The sequence below is a fragment of the Melozone crissalis genome, unplaced genomic scaffold (genome assembly GCF_028551555.1).
Source record: "Melozone crissalis strain CALT ecotype California unplaced genomic scaffold, PUWL_Pcris_2 ptg000018l_1, whole genome shotgun sequence".
NCBI lineage: Eukaryota > Metazoa > Chordata > Aves > Passeriformes > Passerellidae > Melozone > Melozone crissalis.
This window is the reverse complement of record NW_026535796.1, coordinates 18,052,286-18,077,505: the sequence shown is the minus strand read 5'-3', so window position 1 is coordinate 18,077,505 and position 25,220 is coordinate 18,052,286. Positions and strand designations below refer to the sequence as shown.

The 25,220-nt window shown below is 39.2% G+C and overlaps 1 protein-coding gene across 1 annotated transcript in view; it reads left to right on the top strand.

The window, feature by feature from the left end:
• Positions 1 to 25,220, top strand: part of CSTPP1 (centriolar satellite-associated tubulin polyglutamylase complex regulator 1) — a 79,220-nt gene that overhangs the window by 415 nt on the left and 53,585 nt on the right. The window contains exons 2-3 of the mRNA XM_054275259.1: positions 8,537 to 8,639; positions 24,312 to 24,442. Coding sequence (XP_054131234.1) covers positions 8,537 to 8,639; positions 24,312 to 24,442 — 234 coding nt within the window. The remainder of the gene's footprint in view (positions 1 to 8,536; positions 8,640 to 24,311; positions 24,443 to 25,220) is intronic.

Sequence of the window (25,220 nt, the reverse complement as noted above, 5' to 3'; positions counted from 1 at the left end):
CGCCGGCCGGAGCTGAGCTGCCTCTCCTTCCTCCCCTGTCCGCTTGGGCGATGTGATAGCGAGCGGCGTCCAGCCTTTCTGTGATGGACTTCACCCATTACCAACCTGTTTTGCTCACAGATCTAGGTGAGCACCCTTATTTTGTGCTCGTTTCCCAGCAATGGGAAGGAGTGGTGTTCTTTTGTTCTGAAATAAGGTAGCATCGATACTGTTTCCTACATAAAATGAAAATCTTTTAACCTGTGAAGCGGCTACTGCTTTGAAGACTACATCCTTTTTAAACTGCCCGTAACGGCTTGATGATCCAGGAAACTAAGAAGCAAAGTGGTTTGATGTTAAGGTGTCAAATAAAAATAATTAGGATGGAATAAAGTCAATATGACTTCATTTAATTGCTGAGGAGGAGATGAATTACGAGTAATAAGCATTTGGATTGTGTTCAAGAGAGTGTTTGTGGAGTGAAGCTCTTCTGCCATTACTTCCTAGGCCCAAGAGATTGTTTGGTAATAACTCTTATCAAGGTATACATAATTTTCTGTAGTTTTCTTGTACAAAGGAAGGTCAGGAATGGATTGAATTGCTTTGTGTTGCTTGTTCCATCATGATTTTGCCATTTCTGTAAGTCAAAATGGAACAAGAGTGCAGAAGCACTGCTGTAAATGGAAAACTTGTCTTGCAGGGGGTACTAGACTAAAAGACTTTTGTTTAACCATTTAAGCAAAGGAGTGATCTAAATCATCTTAGAGTAGAATCTCACTGTGCTGTTGCTGCTAGGCTGCTGTTAGGGTGCTTCGTGCATACCTGCATAACTGCAATGCTGTTCTGTGTCAAGGAAATTCAAGGCAGAAATAGGTTTATTTACCGCTCTATTCAGGGTGACTCTCATGGGACTCACCTTGCTGAAGTTGTTATTGCTGATTTCAGTTGTGGAGCTTTGGGTGGTTGAGAACAGCATCACAGTGCCATGTAGACACACAAGACACACACCCTTTGGGTTTGTTCTGTCACACCACTTCACTATTTTTAACCTACATGCTAATAGTTAATAACTTTTCCAGAGTGGCTCTAGGTTGAAACCTGTAAAATTTATTTTTCTCAATGAGCCAACGTGGTTTCAGGTTCTTGTAATTGTTTTTAATGAAATAGGCCCTCTTAATTGTGTGAAACTTGTCAGTAAGGATTGAATCACGCAAAACAATCTATGAAGCAGACTAAAAATACTTAAAGTGTGAAAAAAACCCCAGTTTTCTGTTGCACATCTGAAGGTAAGATATGAGATGTACGAGAGAGATTTCTTATCTGTACAAGATTGTTAGGTGCAAGCAGCTTTACTAGTCACTTAAGTGAGCCTCCTTTTATCTCTGTTCCACATGCTGATTTGGAATTCCCTTTTCATTTTGTACAACTTTCTAAATTATTCTGACATTGGGGTCAGAAAAAGACATGTGACCATATTAGGGTGAAGAATAACTTGTATAAGAGTTTGTTCTGTTCTTTACTTAGTATACCTTGGGTTTAGATTGCAGTTTCTGTTGTCTATTAGAGGAGGAAGCATATTCTTGTTAGCTAAAAGTGTTATGAAAACCAGTTTTTCTGCCTTCATGAGACTTTATAACTTGCCGAACTGCTCACAGATCCTAAGGAGTTTAGTGTGTATTAGCAGTAGGAAAATGGTGAAAAACCAAACCAAAACAACCCCCAACTCCCCCTCCTCCCACCCCAAACAAACACACCTCCCCACATGTTTTTCTGAGTTGCATTTCTGTTTTCTACATTGGCATCCCGAAGTCACCATTATTTGGATTGTTCTATTGTGCACCTCAAGGTCTTGTTAGTACAGTTGTCTGAAGTGGGGCTGTAAGGAGCTGTGACAAATTTCACTTTCCGTAATTTCATTCTGGAGTTGCGTTGCCTTAGCTTGCCACTTAAGGTATTCTCTGACCCTCACAGAGCAGGTGACCCTGCCATTTCTGAGCTGGGATGGGCAACTCACCCAAACCCTTCTTCCCCTCTTCTCTTTCTCATTATCAAAACCAGGCCATCACATAAACTGAGCAGCCAGAATAACATAATGTGCTACTTGCTGTTTTATTTCCTGCTCTATTTGAGATAATTCTTCTACAACCAGTTGGAATGCTAAGAGGGAAATAAAAGCAGTTCTGAGTTAAAACAGAAATGAACAGGGAGATAATATAGTATTCACTTAAGATGAAAAATAGTTGCAAAGTTTGTTATGCCAAAATTCCTGGAATATGAAAATCAGAGCAACACGTCTCATGCCACAATGAGACAGTAAGTAGAAGCAAAGAGATGACCTTTACTTAGGGAATAGGAATGGAGGTGAGGTCTGCAGAACTGGCAGAAAGGCTACAGTGCAGATGATGTTGTTGCAAGCAGGACATTATAAACAGTAGTTTCACTGAATAAACAGCATTTATTGTTTGGTTATAGTGATGATAATGTGTTTCTCATTTGATGGATGAGACTGAACCTACAGTAGGCAAAATGAGGCATATTTGAGACATTTTTCATGGCTTCCTCATTATGGTTTAATAACTGGTGATTGCTCAGTTATTTATAGCAGGCAGCAGAGCACTTAGGGTATTGTTCTGCTCATGCAGCTGTCTCTGAAGCTTCATATTGTATTACTTCCCTGCTCCCATTTGCTGTTATGGAGAAAAAGCTGTAGAGTACTGCAAATTTCCAAACTTCTATATTTTCTATCTATTCTCTTGCCTTCTACTACCCAGCTTCAGGATGTTGTTTCTTGTCCTTTGCCAATATAAGGCATGTAAGAATGCAAATACTCTGCTAGGAAAGTGCCTTATCAGTAAAGCATGGGCCTATCAAGTGCCAGAAACACAGTTGTGTTTCCTCATCTCTCTCATAAAAGGTCTTGGGTTTAATGATTTTGTATACATTCTTTTACAAAACTGAGTAGCTCCCAAGAGAGAACTTCAGTTGTGTGAAGACTTTACTGAAGCCTAAGGCTTACTCTTCTTCTGAACAGCCTTAAGAAATATTGGTCTGGAAAGTGCAAGTACAATAATTTCCTTTAACAGCATAATCAACACATGGGCTACACTGTTATCCAGACATCTGAGCAGACACTGGTTCTCCTCTTAGTATAGATATTTGTTGAACTTCTGTGGAGCACCGTGATTTAAAGATCTCATGGTCTAGAAAGAGAAGAGAATGCCTATTTAAAAATTTTATTTCCTGCTCTGTTGTACAGGTAGGACAACTATAATGTAGGTTGAAAATGATGTGTAAGAGTTTGTGTATAGAAATGTTAGTTAAATCTTCAATATTTAAAGATTCAGTGTTCAAGAGCTAAAGATTCAATGTTAGTTGAATCTTCTTAGAGTCAGTCTAATACTTTGTCCAAAAGATGGAGATTTTACCACCATACTGCTGTTGCACCACAGGATTTCCACCTTAACTTGAAAGGTGCAGGTGAAATCTGACCCTGAATTAGGTAGAGTTCCACAGCTGGAGAGTACAATCCTTTGCATATGTCCCTCTGAGCGTGAGTAGGTAGGGAACCATTATGCTACTTAATGCCTTATAACAAACTGAAATGACAATTTCTTCCACAATTAATAATTTTAGATTTAAACAAAAACCTCCAAAAACCCCAACCAAACAAAAAAAAGAGAAGGTAGCTCAATGATTTGCTTTGGTGGGGGGTGGTTTCTAGCAGCTGTATGACACCTTGCAGGAAGCAGTCTGCTGGAAGGACTTGCACAATTGAGTTACTCTGTGTGCAGTATTATGCTCATGGCTTGAACCAAATTCTCAGCTATGGTCAAGACTAAATTATAAATGGAAATGTTTCTTAAATTTTTTGTTGAAAGTGGTTTTGAAAATTGGAACATACGAAATGTGCTGTAGTTATGGTGTGTGACCCCTTGGCATGTGCTCCTGAGGAGGAGCACGTCTCATGTTGGGTGATACCGTGGGTATCATATGGTCTACTTGTACTTGAATGTTCTGTCCTTCAAAAAACATTTTGCTTTTTGGGGTTAATAGGAAATTACACTGTGAAGCTATGCAAAGCTGGAAGGAACTATGACAGTACAGAGATGTAGCATTTAGGTTTATTGTTTTGTTCACTTACTTCTCTTTCCCAGGCCATTTCTTAGCAATATCTGAAGAGATTAAGTCCTTAATGATATCTGAAAAGATTATAATGAGCATCCTGAAAAACCATTGATGCTGGAAGAATTTCCAGAGTTGATGTGTTGTTGTTGAGGTTTATATCCTTACTATTTCTCTCTTGCATCATTATTGTTTTGGTAATATTTGCATGAAATTGATTTTATATTACTATGGATGTATCTTTCCAATGTGTGTAATAAGGTAGTCCTTAGTTAAGCTCCAGTTTAGAACAAATACTCTGAGAGCATAAGGTAATAGCTAAATACTCTTTCAGTATATGTTCTCAGAGATTAAAAATACCAGAAATACTCCAGGTCCATTAAAGCTTGTTATGCTCTCAAGCTTCTGATAACTGAAATTAATCATAACGTTAATTGCATCAAGCAGTGTGTATTTTCAGCACTTCAGCTGAGGAGGAGGCAAATAAGTAAGAAAAGCTGGTCTTATCCAGGAATTCCCACTCCTGATTTTTCAGCATATTCAGTTATGCCAGGAATGACCCCAATTTAAAAAAAAAAAAAAAAAAAGCCCCTCTGTGTGCATACAGAACAAATTGCTTTGATAGACAGCTCCTGTTTCAGAAGTCATGTCTCCTGGAGAGTTATCCACTTGGATAGTAAAACCGTTGCATATACACAGTATCATGTCTTAAAGGTGACATCTATTTCCTTCCTTCTTCCTGAATTTCTGGCTCTGAGAATTTCAGTGCATATATTCAGTTTTGTGCAGTGATATTATTTGTATTAAATTTTCCTTCAAGACTTTTCAAGTATCAATGCTTGTTCTTACAACATGTGTAATCAAAGCTACAAAGTAGTGGATTGTTTGTTCTTATCAGAAGATCGAAACAAGTAATTTGGTAGCTTATAAAAAGACTATTTTTACTATTTTAAATACATATGCAAAATTATTTGGTGTGGTTATGGCTAAATTGAATTAGTTATGATTGTCTAATGTGCTGTAGAGAAATCCATAGAGATTGTGGATGTAATCCCCATTACGCCTTGTACTTGTATGACTTTGTGTGGCCATACTTGAATTGAACAGCCACTGCTCAGCCCTGAATTTGCATTCAGCCCAAAAGTGCATTCATTCCAAAGATTCATTGAGTCATTTTAAACATTGGGCATGTGTGTGATGGGGGGGTGTGAGCATGTGAGTATCACAGGCCGTTCTCTTAAGTGCTGCAGGGGGCAGCTTTGGAGGAGCCATACGTGCTGCTACTGATTGGACTGAGGCTCCAAGTATAACATCACTGCTAGTGGCTTAGTGAAGAGGTATTTACTTAATATCAGGTTATGGGCTGCCTGAAAAATCCTCTGTGAACTTCCTCTGTCAGATTCCTTTGTGAAACCCAACTGTTAGTTTTTAAACCTGACAGCAAAGAGTGGCACCTACTAAATGAGTGCGGCTGGCACACTAGTTTCCTGTTTGGGGTACTTGCTTGGGATTTCAGAGTTGAGAATTTTTGTTATATTTACAGAATATAGGCTGCATTGGAAAGTTCTGTATGAGTAGGCAACTTCTGTTGCAATAAGCCTGAAACAAACAAATGCTGAGGATAATGTCCTGCTGTAACACCTCCTGTGTGGAAACTGCAGTATACTGGAGTTTTGTCAGGAAGAAAATGAGTAGAGACAGACCGCTGTAATAGCACAGTGAGTATTTGGGCTTTACATTCTAATTTGGACTTGCTGCCTTGTTATTGCAAAGAGGGCCTCAAAATATGAGCAACCAGTACATCATTATCCCTGAATTTTCAAAATCTATTAAATGTATGAATCATCTCATTCATTTTGCCTAGAACTCCACAGATTTTTGACTATGCTTGCATAAATGCTTAATGTTCCGGTATGGTTCTTCCAGTGTTTGTTATGGAAAGTACCATTTGTATAAATTAAGGAACTACTCTTTTGCTATAACCAGACTCCTGGCACTTTATTTTGCCTCTCTAGCCTGCTAAAACCTGTCTGCAAATTACATTTTGTTCTGTGACTTTCCTGTATAGCATAGCATTAGTTGGGTTATAAAACATATTACTTGCATCGTTCCATGGAACTGGGCAGTCAGTGAACAGGAAGCCAGAGCTGGAATTTGGTTTGGCAGTGTGAACTGTGCTACCTGGAAAGAGCACAACAGCCAAAGGGACAAAGAGAGAGACTTCTCAAGGAGATTTAAAGTGCTGTTTTCTTTTAATTTCTCTGCTCATAGTTTTCTTCCCTTCCCCACACCTCTACCCACTCTTCTGGGAAATAGGTATAGAGGCTCTTTGCCAGGATCCTTAGGCTATGCAACAAAAATCCTAAGAGAAATACCCTTTTACAAGCAATTGTATTTGATAATGACCTATATATTTTTGTGTACATTTTGAAAGGTCTAAAATTCTATGTTGAAAGTTAATTTATTCTCCAGGAGCAGATTCAAAGGTATTTATTATAGAGGTCAGCTACATTGTGCTGTGTAGCACTGTGGGACCATGCCTATCTATTCCCAAAGGCTTTTAGGGGAGGTTTATGACTCTAAGGAGAAATATGGTTCATTGATAGGGACAATTCTATGAAAGGAGTATACACTTCCCCACAAAGTGTTGAGAATGGTTTTGCAGTTGAGCTGAAGTTTATTGCAGGCTGAGATGAGTGGCAATCTGTCTGCTAGTACCATTTCCTGGCATAATCTGGTACATGTGACACTCAAGAGGGGCCTTGGGAGACAATTGCTGAGTGTGAGATGGACTGCTTCAGGAGGAGGGAGGAAGGATGGGCTGAAGTAAAGTTACCCAGTTGTTGCTATCTTGAGCCTATGACTGAGCTGCACGGACTCATTCTTCCCTCGGGGGACGCAGGTGCGCAGAGCTATTTTTCTTTAATCACTCACATAAATTAAATTTATTCCTTTGCATTAAAATAATTAAATAAAGCTACGCCCTGTATCTTTTAGTGCCAGATAATATCTTTAAACTTTTGGCTCACCATTTTGCTATCAGCTGCAAGGTATTTTCCAGGGTGTGCTTAACCAATTTTACTATTGTCCTGAAAAGTGTTCTAGGCAGAGAAATCCCCTGATAGCAATCAATATTCACGCATACTTTTAATCACTGTATCCACTGGGAATAATCATTTCCGGGCTTCTCTTGAAGTCCACCCCACACTAAGATGAAAGGGCCTTCCATGTTGTGTAGCAAGTGGCACAGGCTTGATGCTTACCAGGATATTAAACACAAATTAAAATGGTTTAGAGAATATTGATGTGGGTCTGAGGTTGGCCAGTTGCTGGTGAGGGGGTGATTCTGCCAAGTCTGGAGCAGATTGGCGAGGAGCAAGAACAGCCCTTGCCTTTCCTATATTCCCTAAGGGTTTTCTCCTGCTCTTTTTAGGACACGACACTACTTGCAAAGGTACAGTAGGATACGTGTTTAGGATGGAGGTGTGTGGTTTGGGAACAGGGTTTGTGTGCTTTCCAGGTTAGGAATGATTTTCCTGGGTTCGTTGTAACTTGTCTTCTGATTGTTGAACTTGTAGATTTGGAAAGTCTACTGCTTGCTGGCTGGCACATCACCTCAGACTCGGCTCTTTGTTGCTCTAGCTTGGTTTCTAGCCAAAAACATCAAAGGGGCTCAGTGGTAAATCTGTGCTGCTTCCTCCCTGGCAAATGCTTGTTTTGTACAGTCTGCCCCCTGTAGAAGCAGCAAAACAGTTTGTGTTGCACCAAACTGTCTTTACTCAGGCATCTTATAAGTGAGTGTCATTCTGTGGTGAGGCATTGGCAGATCCACCATTTCTGAAATTCTCCCGTGTTTGGCCTAGGCAGTTATTTGAGACTGGCTGTTGAGCAATGTAAATCTCTCTTGGCATTCAGACCTGTTCCCCACCTGCCACATTCACTGATGCTTGTTTGGAAACAGATGTACTTTTATTTGCACCTTCAGGAGGAAACCTTTACAAAGCGACCTTAAAGCTACTTGGCTTTGGTATAGAGGGGAGAGTAAAGAACACCTAAAGCTCTGCAACAGCCCCATCAAAACAGCATTGACAATCTGTGTAGGAAAGATGGCCCAGAACAGAGATCAGGAACTCCTCTGGAGTAAGCATTTTCCAGTGAAACTGCCTCACAACTCCTTATCTTCCTTCAATACCAAAATCTCAGGGGATTCTAAAAAAGGGTTAGTGCTGTTAATGACTAACTCTGTGTAGCCAAGAAGGAAAGCAGGATTTAGGTGATGAATTTTGCTATCTATTTCTGGGAGAAAGAAACCTCCACTCTTTAATTGAGGAAGCAGATGCTTGATGTCTCATGTAAGGCACACAGCTGGGCTTGTCTGGCTCTGGGAAGACCCCTTATATTCTAACTTCTGTCTCTTACTGTTTTTTATTTGCAGCTCAGCGACATGTCCTCACATACATGGAGGATGCAGTGAGTCAGCTGCTGGAGAACAGAGAAGATATTAGTCAGTATGGCATTGCCAGGTTCTTCACTGAATAGTAAGTACATCAGGATGCTGCCAATAGGGCCAGCCTGAGGAGGGCCTTTGGAAACAGACAGAACACATGGAGAATGGGTGAATGCTGGATTTTACTGGGTTAGTCAAGGGCTGCCTGAGTGTGTTTTGGAAATGTAGTGAGTTTTGTACAGTTCAGTACCTCTTCTATTACAAACATTCGTGTAAAGCAGTCACTCTGGGAAACAGTGATTTAAAAACATGGAAAACCAAATTCTGCTACTCTTGGTCAGGACTGTTAGTATCAAACTGCTTGAGAAATACTAAAGTAAACTGTTTCACAGACTGCTGCTGGTTTCAGCAGCACTCATTCTTCCTTGAGTATGAATTTGAATTGTTTGTATCCTTGTGTTGTTGTTGTTCTGTTAAATGCTTTAATAGGATGTCTCTTCTTCCCTTAAAACCTGGCTAAGTCCTTAAGTACTGGACATGAGCACTGTCTCTTCTTACTAATTTGCAAGAAAATTATTGAGGGGAAAAACTATGTGCTTTCTGTCCAGAGAAAGTAATACTGACATTAGTCAGCTGAGCAAATAGTTGGAAAACAAGAGCTTAAGAAAGATAAAGAGCAGGATTACAGTGACCTCCATCCAGCAACAGGATTTCTTTACTGGGAGTTGAAGGCAAGGTGGCTTTGAAATACCCTGCTGAAATTGTCATTGAGGCATCTCTGCAGATTAGCTTGCATCTAATTTCAAATTGACTCTTCTGTGTCCTTTCTAAACTTTTGATCATATATATACTTCAAAAATTAAATGGTGAGCAAGAGGTTGTTCACACAGTGAAACTGTTCAAAATGCTCTGTAGTATTTCTTCATCTTGATGTGATAACCATTTTCTTTTCACTTCCTGTTCCTCTTCTACCTTAAAGAATAAGTAGTGGTTCAAAACCATTATAATGAACAAAGCCATAACCATAGAGCAAAACCCTCAGACTGACTTAGGTGCTGGAGATCCTGTTTTTCCCATTTATTTTCAGAGATACAATTTTTACAGTGTTTTCTTGTTCTCAGTGAGTGTCTTGTGGAGTTTCTGATTTCATTAAAGGATTATAGGACTATATATATATATAAAATTATTTATTATATATTATAATATTATCTATTATATATCTAGGAATATAGGATTATATATTTCCTGTAGGAAAAGGATTCTTTTTCATTCATTTTCTAATACAGAACTAGTAGTTCTCCTTTTTTCTTATTTCTTTTCTAAAATATCTGGAGTTCAGCAGATGAAACTGTGTCCCCATACCAAAGCACAAACAAGCTTAGTAATTTTGAGAGCTGTGAAGATTTGAAATGTGGGATTCTTCATTTAAAGTGGAGAATAAATGATAGCCAACATGAGTGCAGAATGTGAAGTTTCATATTATGAAAATGTCGTATGTTCTGGCTCCCAGGGCTTAGTGGTGAGCCCTCACTGCCCAGAAGATTTCTGTTCATCCACTCAGTGTTTGTTCCTGCTGTGCTTTGAAGGCTACACTTCTTTCCCAAGCAAATAAACTTGATCTTCAGTCTCAGCATCTTCAAGCTCAAAGATAACTTGTCAGATTCCAGAAGGTTTGTGGGCGCTGTCCTAGTGTTTTCCATAATCCATGGAAGGAGAGGATTGGAATGGACATATTTTTAAGTATGCTGCAGATCTGAGATGAAGGGACTTGGTATTAGGATGTCCAGTTTTTAAAATTGTCTTTTCCCTATTTATGCTGACTTAAAATTAGAGACCAAGCCCAGGTTTAGAAAGCTAGCAGGCAGTTTGGCAGGCCCAAACAAGTAATTTTTTTTTAAAGTCTTTATGGTGTAAAAGAATGACTTCTGTAACTTTTCAGAAATTAAATTAATCTGTCAAGGACAGGTATTAGATATTTTCCAAACTCCTTTCAGAGGGCATACTTCTCAATGTAGTGGTGTTCCATGGACCTCTCTGCTGGATTCACTGCTGAAGAGCAACCTGACGGCATTTCCATCATGCATTGCAATGCCCCACTTTACCATGCCAGTTCAAGTCTTTGAGCCAGGTACAACAACTTGGGTTTTTTTGGTAATTAAGAAAACTTTGTTGGGACTTAGCATACCTGAGTGAAATTTCAGAATTGAAAATTATGCAGTCATTTAGTTCTGTATGGATCAAGCAGTAAGCGTTTTGCTGGCAATGAGTATTTCAGTTTTTTCTAAGAAACAGAATTGGGTATGTATTTCACTCCTCTCCACCATCTAGCACTGTGATTGCTGATTGCAGAGGACTAACCTTGATCTCTACAGTTTTCCTTCCAGAATAGTTTTAGTCTTCAAGGATAGTTTTTTCTCCCACTTTATTCCAGTGTTCATTTGTCCCAATCATGTGGACATCTGCTTTCAATCTTGAGAGTACCTTGAGGCTTCCCTCATCTGGCTCACTCCTGACCCTTACAGAAACAGGGATCAATCACCCCTCTGCCAATTAATCCACATCTTTTAGCTAAACAAGTAAAATTATGCCTCTCTTAGGACTAATCTTGACTTTATAGATATGCTGAAATGCTACTGGTATTTGTTCATTACAAGCTTGAGAAATCTCAGCTCTGCTCTTGAATCTTCGTGAAATGCAGACTCTTGAAAACCCTCTGTGTAATTACACACTAATGCTGCTTTGCTTCTTCCAGCCTGATGTCTGTGCCAACATATCTTAAAGGAACATGTTCCCCTATACATTATTTATCATCCTGTTTTCTTGATCTCTTCTATACTGAAGAAAAACAGGGCCCTCATTCTAATGCATTTGATCACGCAGAGGGAATGTGCATAGCATCCCACTTTATATTTTCTGGGCTCTTAAAAGAGTCTGTGTCTTTTTTTCATTTCAGCTTAAAGAACCAGCAAGAAAAAAAAAAAACAGATGAAGAGACTTCCTACTAGTACATTTTACTTTTCTTGTAAGCTAACCCTTTGCTTGAAACTTTCTCTTCCAGCATGCAGGTAGATGTGCTGCTCTGTTCAAGACTCTTTGGAAAGCTCAGAAATAATAACCAGTTGTAACTTACCTTGGTTAGGAAACTGTTTTTCCATAACTTTGTTTGTTTGATAAATCAAACACAAGTGAACTGGAGACAAGGGAATGGACCTTTTTTTTTTTTTTTTTGAGTCAATATTCTTGTCACAAAACACTTCTTCTTTTCTTTTGTTTCTGGTGAAATATGTCCTGACCACCTGCTGGCTGGAGCGTGACTGAGAAAAAACTCTTGCTTTTAGCTTGTAGATGTAGCACTGCTTCCACTGGACTCTGCAACCTGATGGCTGAGATCCCCTTTTCCTCTAAAGAGTGTTTCTGCTGGCTCTAATTTGGATGCCCCTGCTGGATCTTATGTGACAGTTCAACAGTATTTATCTGAGGAGGTGTCTGTGGTGTGTGTGACAGGGTTGAGGGTCAAATACAGCTTTTAGATCTGTTTTGTGCCTGGCAATTCAAAATACCAGCTCAGCACTGTGTAGAGCCTTGTTTTACAGGAAGGAACATTTGCTTTGTTCCTAGTAGCAAGACTGACAGTGCTGTATAGTTTGGGATCCTTGGGAAGGAAGATGTTATCATGGTGAGAAGTATCAACTTCTAGCAATGAATGTACCTCATTTTCTCTTGTTGTCTGGATTGGCTGGAATGATTTGTTCAACTCTTTCCTTAGGGACAAATGTGATACTACTCCTTTGGCTTTCTCTGGCAATAGACACAGGCTTTGGTATCAGACAAACTTTTGGCTTGTTCAGTCCTTTATTGCTGTACAACATAACAGAAATAAATCTGTAGAGTAAACAATGTCCTTCTCTTTAAAAATGTCTCAATACCCTTGGGGGAGGAGGGAAGGGGGAAGGGCCAGGAACAAGACAGATGGGATGCCCATGAGAACTAAGCCACTCACTGAAGGCAACCTTAATTGGCAACTGGAAATAAGCTGAATTATCTGATTATGAAAAGGAGAGATTCTTAGAGCTAGCTTAGAGCCATCAATTTTCTTTTTTCTTTGCATCTGTGTATGTAGGCCTTATCACCGTCATCATCTTGCTGTCATCTGCTCTGCATCTTTCCCCTTTTCAGAGTAACTTGTTTTGTCTTGTTTGCAAGGATAGTGTAAGCTCTTCAAGACAGAAGTGATATTGTACTGCATGTACTTTACAGCACCTAGCATTGTAGAATGTTGACCCTGTACTTTGTTCAATTACAGTACAAACAGCAAAAACAGTAGTGAGAAGGTCCTTAGGGCTTTGACAAGTTGTGCCAGATTCCCATTCTGAGAGATGAAGCCATTCATTTGAATTTTTCAGTACAACTGTTTGGGGGAGGGGCATTGGTTGTTGGGGTTTTTTAGTGTTAGTTCTTTGTGTTTTGGGCAAATCAGTAGTATTTGTGAGATATTAATACTTTTAGGATATTACCTAAAATATTGATATTCTCTCTAATATAATCTTCTGAGCAATTGCAAAAAACCCCACAACATTTCATGTGTTCTTCAAATACTGTCCTGATTCCTACATGTCCTCCGCTATGGAGAGAAAAAGATAAAATGATGCCATTCAATGCAAGACTGCACGGAGCCATGTGATCAGTATCAAGCTGCTGCTGTCAATGACCTAGCTGTGCTGCACCCCTTTGGGCTGCAAATCTCAGCTGGGATAATGTGCTTGATGGTTCCTGACAGGCTTTTACGTGGGATTCCTTGACCCCTGGGGCACTGCCTATGACTGCTGTCTGCCTCTCCTTTGCTCTTCAGTTATCAGTGGAAAGAGAGTGAATATATGAACTCAGACACAGCACTTGTGCCAGAAGCTCTGAGGAGGTTTTGCAGTTAATGTGTATAAGTCGTTGTGAAAGAAACATTTTGAAAGTGTCTCTCCACAGACTACAATGGATTTGCAGGACTGAATTTGTTGATAAATCTTTCTGGGGAACCTACAGTAATTGCATATTTCTCCACTAAGAGTGTTGCTAATGGACACAAAGCCTTTCTGTTATTCCCTTTGTTGCCTTCCAGTCTCACCTCTACAGAGAAGCATTGTCAGAAGGGCGAACTCTCTTTCTTGTAATTGAATTTTTCCAGCCCACCTTAGAAATGGGATTTCAATACCTCCTGCCCATTGTGCATGGGGTATGTGTTTTGTATGAGAGCTATGGAAGATCTGGGGGTCGTGGATAACTCTATATGACATTTAAATTATGTGAATTTTGTCTGGTACCTGTGTATGTGTCACCCTATGTTTTTATTATAGAATTCCTTTATGGGAGAAACAGCATTGGGATTTTGATATGGCAGCCAGGATCTATGAACTCCCGATTTTCCCAGAGTCATTTCTCTGTAACAAACATTGCAGCAAGTCCTAACCTGACAAATATGCTGATTGGGATAATTGCTGTTGAGTAAACAGCTGGAAAAATGCATATATTAATCTCAATAACACAATTCCCACTGTAGTTTGTACATGTTGCCAATATATTAGAAAATTGTCTTACCTTATACTTGAGAATCTCACAGATGAGTGGATATTCAGATGTGTCCCTTGCAAAGAAATACAAGGGGGATGAAAAGGTAAAAAATCTTTTTGGTAAACAGGATTATCTTGGAACAATTGTAGCAAAGCAGTAGCAGAATTGAACTTAAAAGAAAGTATTTACCAGTGATGCTCTATGTGGTAATATACTCCACATAAGAAACTTCTCGTACTGTTTGGTGACAAAACAATCTGCAGGATTTGCCAAAGCATATGAATGTTAATACTGGATATCAGCATCTTGTCAGCACAGGGTAGTTATCCATGATGTCTGCACTTACATACAGACTTGACCTGCACTGTGCTCTTGCTCTTTGAAGAGAGGTAATCACAGTTTCCATGTGCAGTGTGATCAGATTATGATGCTCCTAGTATAGACCCACAGGAGTAGCAGTGCAGTCTTTGCCCACTTCTTTCCTATTCCTTCACATCATGGAAATTACATACTTACTTGTGGTCTTTTTCAGAATAGCTGCAGCAAGAGTTGGCTGACTACTTTATGGAGACCTTATGAAATTTGGTATATTTTATTTTTTCTTACAGCCTTGAAGGTTGAAATGCAACACATGTGCCATGAAATTGAGCTTCCTTTAGATTAAAGCCAACTGCATACAGGTGGCGTGGATAGCTAATAAAACTGGAAAGAAATTTCCCAAAAGCCAGAGTCCAGGAATGTGGCAAATGTTACAAGCATCAAGACAATATATATCTGAGTTAACTTTGTGCCTTTTCTCTGTGCTAGAGTTGAATGTACTATCTTCTCTCTAGCTTTAGTTTTTAACTCTAGTAAAACTCTCGTTTATGCTTCCAATTTTTTTATTGCTTTTCATCATAGTTGCTGATATTACTAGTACAAAATTGGAGAAGTATATGATACCAGCTGGGAGTTAAGATCAGGCTTTCGTGACTTCAAATATATGAACTTACACAGGCTGAGAGATGGACAGATTGAGAGCAGCCCTGCCAAGAAGGCCTTGGGGATACTGGTGGATGAAAGGCTGGACAGGAGCTGGCAATGTGCATCACACATCAGTGTGCATTCCTGGAATGTCACAGAGTCTTCTGTTTATTTTTACTTTCTCCATCAGTCTGCTGGTTTTTTTATTTTAAATCTGTGATATTGGCTGGTTCCTGCCCTGTTCTTGCATTTTTAATCATGCATCTCTGTTGTGGTTTTGTTTCTATCCTTGCGGAAGTGAAAGGGCCCTCAAGTCAGAATTGGGGAGCTCTGGAAATCTTATATTGTCCATCTTCCACTGAGAAAAGGTCTGTAGTAGAGTTTGCTGTGATGCAAATTAGATATTCAATGATGATATAACTGTTTGACCAGCAACTTTCCCCATCATTCTGGAAAATTGCTCAGTTGTGCTTGCTGAGTCACTGTTGGAATATATAGGAAGAGATGAGAAACATAAATAATGATATATCCACCACAGATGTAGTGGGACTACTTACAGTCTTTTGCATACAGTCTGCAATGTGTATATAAAGCAGAAATCTCACCTCATGCTTGGTCACATGCTTGAAAGATTGGATTTCCTGCAGTTTCTCAAAGTGTTTTGAAGGAAACTGTTTTAGTAATATGAAATTGGGAACTGGAATTCAGTGGAAATGCACTCAAGAATAGCAGCTTTGGAAGAACATAGCAGCGTAGAAAGTTTGGTACGTGGTGTTTTTCTCCATATTGTATGTGGGAGTTTAAAAATTATTCTTAAGAATGAAAGGCATAGTTTTATAATTTACTGTTAGTAATATTTTCTTTTTAACATACGATTTCCTCCAATAAAGCTTTTGATGTTTTCAGCAATAAGAGTACCACTGTTGGATACATGGTAACTTCATGAATAGCAGTACCTCTCTCTGTGGTACTAACTCACATGGTTTAGTTCTTGTTTTAATGAAGCACTTTGGCATGGGTCTAGGCTACTTCATGTATATAGGAGATCAGTTTTAGAGTTCTTGGCTTACATCTGTCTAACCCTATAAGGCTTCCTATTAAATTGGAATCAAATAGTGTAAGTTTAAGGAACACTTTATTTCTTCCCAGAAATACCTTTAAGGAAAGATGGATCAGAATTGAAGTTGGGGTTGAGTTTTCTGTTGTTGGTTTGGGGTTTTTTCCCAGTTTTGTGTTGTTGGAAGGACTTTTGTATTTGTTCTTAGGCTGCAAAATGTTGAGGCATCACAGAAAACCTTGAGGAACATTTCTAATTGCTCTGCTAACAGGATGTGTTCCCTAATATACGTGTTCCCATGTGGACAAGACCAACACATGGACACTGTAAAAATCAGCAAATGTTTGTAGCAATAGGATCTGATAAGATCCCATAATAGGATTCCTTATCCTTTACAGGACAAAATCCCTTAACAATGTCTGCATCTCCATTAATATCAAACACCAAGAGTCTTGTAAGCGTGAAAAATGCATTTTTGAAATGTGGTTTATCTTCCTTTTCTGTAAAAACACCACTAAACAATAGCAAGAAAAGCAAAAAGTCTAGTTTCTTGAAATCTGCATGTCTTCAGAGAACCTGAGATTTTCTGTGCAGTGCTATGTTGAAACCATACAGATCCCAGAATACATTAGCTTTAGTGAGTTGCAATAACCATGTCCTGCAAATTTAATATTATTGTGTATCTTCAAGTGAATTAAACAAACTGTAGCTGGTCAACACTGTAGCCAAGAACTTGTAATGAGCACAAAGTGGTTTAGCTAAGCAATCTCCAAATGCAGAGTTAGCATTAATGTCAAATGATGTAACTTCATCTATATTAGGGAATTTTGGCGAGGTTCACTTGTTGCCATGATGAAAATATTGGAAGCTGCTCAGTCTTTGATGTGCTATAGTTCTTGCCAAGGCAACTGAATTGGATGACAGAGTACCAGTTGTAAATTTCTTCCTCTGAATTTCTCCAGTCAAAGGAAGGCTGAAATGAGCAAAGAGGGAATCTGTTTGCATGGCACCAGTATTGAATCTCTTTGGAACAGGTATTCAGTTATATTTCAGTATTTTGTGCATCACCACAGCCATAACATGATTGGGCTGCTACCTTTTAAAATAACTAAAAGTCTAGTTTATTAAACATGGAACTGTCTTACATCAGGAGAATTCATGCAGAATGGAGCAAGCAGGCCCTTACTTGTACTTATGCTTTGGCCTCAACTTTCTGCAAAGTCAATTTGCTTTTACATGGCATTTTACTTTGATCTCAGGAGTTCAAGATAGGTGCAGTTCCTCAATAATTTTCAAATCCATACTCCTCCTTTGGTGGACATTTATGCTTTGGTATCAAAATCCATCTCCAGCCGATGTCAATTCCATAGCTACTTTCTGAAGTGTTAGATAAGAGGAAATCAGAGTACTACCTTGTGTGGCTTGTGTTTTTAATAGTGTTTTTCATCTTTGTGCCATCCTGTCACCCTTAGCACAGGTTCATGGTATGGTTTCTGTGGCATCTTAAATCTAGTGAATGAATTCCACAACACAACAGGGAGGACAGAAATACTCATTGGTTAATAAAGGAAGCCAAAGAATAGAGATCATGGTGTATGATAATGAAGCTAACAGAGGACTTGCAGCTCCCATACCCTCAGAATATAGAGAGTTATAGAGCAGTTCAGAAGGAATTTTCTTCTTGCCCCAAAATGCCAAGTTGGACTACTTGAACAAATACGAAATATATTAGCTGGAGAGTTATCAGTTTTCCTGGTGTAGTTATAATTTTGGATTGGTTTTTTATTTATGTATTTAGTTTAGGTTTGGGCAGAAAAAACCAGTTTTTTTTGAGGGAAGCTGGGTAGCAACTTGCAGTCTTCTCCATAAAAGCTAGTTATAATGGTGTTCATGCAGCCATTCCTGTGGTATGCAACTTACACAGTTTCCTACTGTAAAAAATCTCTGTTTATACCAGCAAGACCTCTCCAGACTCACTGAAGCACCATGTAGTTTGAAATTGCACCTGATCAGACTGAAAGAACTGGTCATGGGTGATTGATGCTTATCTGAGAAGGCTTCTTTACTTTTCCCTTAAGCACCTTGGAGGGCTTCTGCAGGGCTATTTATGGTCTTTCATTGTATGCCCTTTCCCGTCTTCCTGAATGCTGGGCTTCCCAGCTCATAATTCTAAGAAGAAGCTTTATTTCACAGTAGAAAGGGGCCCCAATATGTGGCCTATTATATCCATATCAGCTTGCTTACCCTTTTCAAACAGCTATTGTGTTTTAATAGGGCCCTGCCTAGCAGGGGGAGTCCTTAATTCCTGCCATGTAAGAATGGTCAGCTTGAGTTACAGCAAACTGCAGGATGCTGCTCTGATCAAAAGGCCTCTGTTTTTAAAGATTCCCACGTCCCTACCCCTCCCCATTTGCCTTTTAATTTATTTTTTTTTTAATCCTGGGCTACTAATTCAACACAGTATGGTCATTTTAGCTTGGGATTTTCAAGGCTTGAGGTGTTAAATTACTGACCTAGCATATGAAAAATTAAGGGAGAGGGACTCTAAAAAAGATAAAGGCTTTCTGGGTAATAACAAGCAAGCGCAGCAACTCCTTTAATCCTTTCCTTCTCCAGAATCTGTAAACTGGTCCCAGAGGGTTTGATTTGCTACAAAGCAGCATAAGAAAGCTTGTTCACTGCCTACTCTGAGCTTTGTCACAGGTGCTGTGGTTCATTTTCTTCATCCCAGTACGTGGGATAATCTTTGTACCACCTGCATTAAGTCTGCCACGAATACAGAGATTTCTAGCCTATATCAAGTAGTCTGAAAACACATAATTAAAATTTGTCGCTCCTTTCCCTCTTTCCACACCCTGCAGCTGAAGTAATCTTGAGTGCATGAGACAGGAAGGATCTCAAAAGATCCAGTCTCTGTGTTTGCAGTATTATATCACCCAATCTTGCCAAAATTTTTTAATGTTAATGATTTCTTATCTGCCTAGTTGTTAAAAAAACGATTATTTCCCTTAAAGCCAGTCATCAGGAATAACTTACAGCATCTGTTTTGTTAACAAAATGTTAACACATTTCCAAGGAAATGCCTAAAAAGCACTGCTAATTTCGTTAGAGGGAGATGGTGGTTTCCTTGAGGCTGACCTCAGTGTCCCAAGTTCTAAGATGTGTGGAGTTTAAAAAAGCACTTGAAACAATGGCTTTGAATTGAGGAATGCTCATAGTCCTACTCTACTTTCCAAGGGGGATAGTTAAAAAAGCAGTCCAATGATTCATCTGAATATTGCAAATATTGTAGTAGTCTTAAACCAAGAGGTGAAGAATAAAATGATCTTAAACTACATTCTTACAGCAATAATCTAATCACTACGACAGTGATTTTTTTTTTACCCAGTTATGCCTCCAGTTTTAAGTGTTCCCTCTCAGGGTTCCTTCTAGGCAAGGTAAATCTCACTTGACTATCTCAGAGCATAGCCTTGGGCTAAGTGCAGTTGGTTATTTGGGGATGCTTTATTGTTGTGGATGAGTTATTTAACAATAGAAATTGCCTGTTTTGTAAAGTCTTTTGTATTTCAGTATTTTCTATTGCTAGAGCTAGTTATTTGTTACCCATTGTAGCATAGTCTCTAATCCTAATACTCCTGGTTATCCCTACTTACTGTGCTTTAGTTCACACAGTGAAACAGTCTTGGAGCTCTGGGTTCCTTTCAGATGGGGCTCAACTGGAAGATGTGTTCCTTCTGCAAATGAGCATTCAGTCAATGGGACTAGATTGAAGTAGTCCAGGGCATGTGTCAAGAAAAACAAATCCTGGGATGCCCATGATGTTGACATCAAATCCTCTGCGCTGTTTTTCTCTACAGACCTTTCAGTCAGACTAAACATAGCCTCTGACAGCAACTTTGCATTTGAGGTTACCCTATTTTTGCTTGAGACACTCAACTCTGTTTTAATGACTTAGACACCTGTGTAGCTGGCAAGAGAAGGGTGTGTGTGGGGTGTGTGTGTAAGTGGTTTATGCTCAAGAAGCCTTCAAAATTTTTTCTTCATCATACTCTTGATCGAAAGTGCAAGCAGTAATGCTGTCAATTAAGGAAATATGGTCATTGTCCCTTGTTTTCCATTTGGTAGAGGAGAGGTCCTGTGAACTTGTTCAGCTCTTTGCATGGTAACCAAAGGTGGCACCTGCTAGGGGGACAGCAGGGTCCTGGCAAGCTCTTCCATCTTTCTCGAGGACTTGGGACTCTGCATTGTGCGTATTTGGCTTTGCCTGAGTTCAGCAGGCAGAGGCTAACTGCTGCAATGGGTTTCAATTGAGATGTTACCATAGCATCCTGGGACTTTTACAATCTATTTAGAAGTCCAAAGGTTTGAAAAGAGTGCTTGAAAGTTTCTGGACTCTGGCAGGTTGCCGAAAAGTAAATACACAAAAAGACAAAGCCTTATGAAAGCTGCTCTGTTCAGAGAAGCAGCACCTGAGTGCTAGGATTCCCAGCACAGCCATTTTTGAGAGCTGGGGCTGTTTTATCACAGTCTCCTCCCAAATCTTTTTTCTTCCCTTCACGTGTATGTGCCATCCCATAAGATTAGCCTGGGTGTGCTGCCAGATGCAGCCCTCTCAGCAGTGGTGGTGGAGGAGACTGTTCTGGGGTTTGGCTGCTCTGGGACACAGAAAGGAAAGGAGTGAGAAAGCATCCTGAAGCCCCTACTGTAAGAATTTCTTTAGATATCCCCATCAGCTGAAAACCTTGCTTTAGTCTTCTCTCATCTTTCTTCAGGATTTTCTCACAAGTGAATGGAAAAAGCTGTTTTGTTAACAGAGTATCCAGTTGCCTAACAATTCTTGTCTGAAATATGAGTGCTCACAGTAAAATGGTGTTAACTAATGAACATTCAATTCAATTTGTAGTCTTGGTTTCAGCAAGACAAATAAAATCACATCATTAATAACTGTTGTTACTCTTCTAATTTTCCTACTCTATTTACTGGAAGAGGACTGAAGCAATCATTAGATTTGCAATAGGAGGCTTGGAGACTAGCACAGTTGTTGAAAGCTTTCTTCTAGAAGGAATCTCTTGCAGATGGCTACACTTTAAATGCCTGAAAGAGGAAAAAGAGCAATTAACCAGAGAAGTGAAAAATTGTTTTCCCTGCTTCTGGGTTCCCAAACCTATTTCTAAATGATTGAGGACAAAGTTATAACTTGTTGAGGTACTCTGGTTTTTTCCTAAGTCTTTATTCTTCAAATGTGCTGAAAAGCTCTGGCCACTTAACTTTGCTAACAGTATGAGCTGTTTACTGAGAGGAGGACAGATAGAGGGAAGACTGAGCAATCCTAAGGGAAGAATCTCAGCAGCTGTTCAACTTGCTGAGAATGATTGAGCTTAATGGTGAAGTTTGCTCCTTTATTGTTGATATCTTGCTTAAGCCATTCCTCTGAGTGCAGCTTATTTCATTTCAGTATTCAAAAGATATTGGGAAAAACATCTGTTTGCATGTATAAAAATCAAGGTAAGGTGTTGGTCATATGCCCTACTTACTGTTGGAATACTTTAACACCTTTGGGTTGTCATAATTTTTCTTTCTTCTAGAAATGTTTACCTGTAAGATTGCCACATTAATGGTATCTTCATCTCTGGGCAGCTGTTAAAAAAAAGATGGCCAAGTTATTTTGGTACTGGCCATCTGCCCATGATCTAGGAATTGCAACATATATAGTTTATTCAAAATATATAGTGTTCCTGTCCCTTGTAGTGATCTTGACCCTATCTGAGAATAGATTTGTCATTGGGCTGCTTGCTGGATAGCTCCATCATGGGCTGATTCCTTTGAGCTGAACTTTTACTACTTATAAAAAGGAATGTAAGTATAGGGTGTCTGAAATGTAGCATCTTAACTGGGATAAAATTCTGACTCCCAGGCTTGCAATCTTGAGCTTTTGGGGGAAAATCCTTCCATTGTATAGTTAAACAAAATCCTCCTTTACTCAACTAGCTGGCGGCACTTGGCTGTCAGCACGACCAGGTGTGCTGATGTTCCAGCATATCCACCCACTCTTTTAACTGAGTAAGCAACAAATGATATCATACCCTTCTGCCTGGTAGGTTTAAAGCCATCCCATGCTGAAAAAGTGAGTGACTAGAGTTTTTGCTTATTAGAAATAAGGAGTAATATAGTAGGGCTGTCTCCTGTGAATTAATAGTATGTTGGCTTCATGTCTGGACCTTTCCATTACAATTGTGCCAGGATCTGCTTCCAAAATTTGCATGTTCTATAGATGTTCTGAGCAGCATAATTTGGTGCGTTTAATTGTATCATTGTGCCTTCATTTTCTTTCTCTTCCAAAATGTCTCCCTTATGTGTGTTATCTTTCTGAAAGCTGACTTCTTCTGTTACACCAACTTTCTTCTTTTTCATCTGTATCCTTCTTTTCTCCATCAGTCTTTCATCAGTGAAACAATGCAGATCAGAAATGAAAGAAGTCATACAGGCTGTGGTTTGGGATGAGAAGATCTGAAATTCCATTTCCAGTTTTGTCACAGGCATCTTGTGGGACTTTTTGCAACTTACTTTACCTTATTCTGAACTTGTTCACTGTAAGGCAGTGAGTGACAGCACTTTGTAACGAACACTCTTTGCTTGCAATGATAGTCATGTAATTTTGGCGTATTTGGATCCAGCACATGATTTATTTATTTACTTTAATCTCTTGGGACAATGGTTGTGCTTTACTTTGCATGAATAAGGTTTCATAAATATGAAATACTGTATGTGTCCATCATATTTACAGGAAGAAAATTCCTGATTCCAGGATTCAAATGTCATGAGTGTTTCTTAATCATAAGGCGATTGTACTTATTTTATTTACATTTCCTTTTGGGTAGGGGGGCTAGAAACTATGTTCTGTACTACCTTTCAACACATGACAACAGATTCTCTTTGCTCACATATGTTTGAGAACCAGGATATTAAAAATGAGAAATGGTGATTCCTTTTGTAAAAACTGAATGGCTTCTCTCCACACACACACCACACCCACACCCAGTTATTACATGACTCAAATTTTGCTGAAGTCTGTGTGGAATAATTCTCTTTCAAATGTGAGACCCTTTTCTGTATTATGAAGGATAAAGTGATTTAAAGTCTTTATATTAAAAGAGGTGATTTAAAATTGCAGACTGAGAGGGTTTACACTGACCACCAGATTTTGTCTGTTTCAGAGATGCTACCTATGGAGAGGATCTGCTGTGATGAAAGTAAACTTGTATCTTTTCATTAATTCTCATCTATGAGGGAGAGTTAAGCTGCTGTCCCAAGTGAATGTTTTAATGATCTCTCTGGAGTGTTTCAAAGCTTTGTCCCACTTGCATGATGCCAAGTGAAATGCACAAAATCTATCTTTGAGGCAACCCTGTCATTATACCTTTTGGTAAATAATGTTTGTATTTGCATTTCTTTTGTTCTTGTATGTTGAGCTTTACCATGCCCAAAGGAGAACCTCTTGCACTTCAGAGAAACCTTTGTAAGACAAATGTTTGCTATAATAAGTTAGCCTAAAGTGCTTACAACTCATATTTTAGAAATTTATACTAAAATACAAAAACATGAGTGTTGAATTGAAGATTCATCATAATGACCAACTACTTTTTTCAAAATGCATTAGTGCAAATGTTTGTTTAGTGGTGTGTCAATCAGCTTTTCATCACAACTGCAGTAAATTTTATACAGTAAATTTTATCCAATAGTCAATTTTCAGTAACCTAGAAATGATACCTTGAAGCTTCTCTTAAAGAGGATTTTTTTGTGGCTTTAAAGAAAACTGTAATGTAAACAGCAGTGTAGTTCAAAGGTACTAAAAGAAAGGGCATCTTCTGGTCAAATAAACAACAGTTACTCTTGGCAAGCCATTTTCCAATGGATTGTTTTCAAATAAGTGGGTCTTGGACACTCCTTGCTGGGATTCTTTAGAATCAATTTTACTTTCACAAACCTCTAATTCCTATAATTAAAATTCAATGTGTGGTTTTTGCAAATAGTTTTCTCTCTAGAGAACAGATGGGTATAAACTTTGGAGATTTGGTTTCACAAAATATAACGGCCAGTGGTTTTCTTGCTACTGTTCTAGTTGTTCCCAGAATATTCATGTTGGTTCAGCTTTCTAACATTGTTGTTTTGACTTTCTGTCCACAGTTTTAACAGCGTGCGGCAGGGAACACACATCTTGTTCCGTGAGTTCAGCTTTGTCCAAGCCACCCCTCATAACAGGGCCTCTTTTCTTCGGACCTTCTGGAGGTGTTTCCGAACTGTGGGGAAAAATGGAGGCAAGTATTCCAGCATCTGCTGCTGTCCTGTTACCTTGACATGAAAATCGTTAGCCAGGCTATTCATGCACTACAAATACTGACCCTTCACATTGCATTCTAATATCCTAACATTATTAATGGGGAGAGAATGTCACATTTCCTGTGGAATGGTTAAAAATGGCTCCCAGAATATAGCTGTGTAGAAGCACTTTGTTGCCAGTGCTACTTCTATAACAGAACAGCATGTCAAGCAACAATAGATCAGAGGGAGGACATTGTGGACCTGTGCATTGAGATAGATAGGAAAAAAATGTGCTGGAGGTTGGTGACTGGGACCCAGAGAAGGTTAGAATATTGGGTGTGGAGCATGAGGGAAGGGGGTGCTGAGATTCTCAGCCAGCTGGGCTCCTGAGTGCTTTCATTGGGAGCCTGCAGGAGGCTGGGTTCAGTGGTGTGGGGCAGCTAACACTGCCACTGAGCTGTGCCTGAATAGTCCTGCCATAGCTAGGTGATGCTGCAGAATCCTGATGGCTGTGGAAGAGGGACCACTGACAACTGTGTGACCTCTTCCCCAACCCTACCCACAAGGAAAAAGCTCCAGTGCCAAAATAAATGCTCAGCACTGTGCTATCATGCCTAGCTATTCTTATATTACACTTGGTATATTAGGTATTACAGAACTGGCCAGAGTTCAAAATAAACTCTTGTAACTACATGCAACTAAAATTATGTTTTGTTTTACTTTTTAATTTGGTATTTTAAGCAAATACACTGAAAGTTGCTGTACAAATATGAA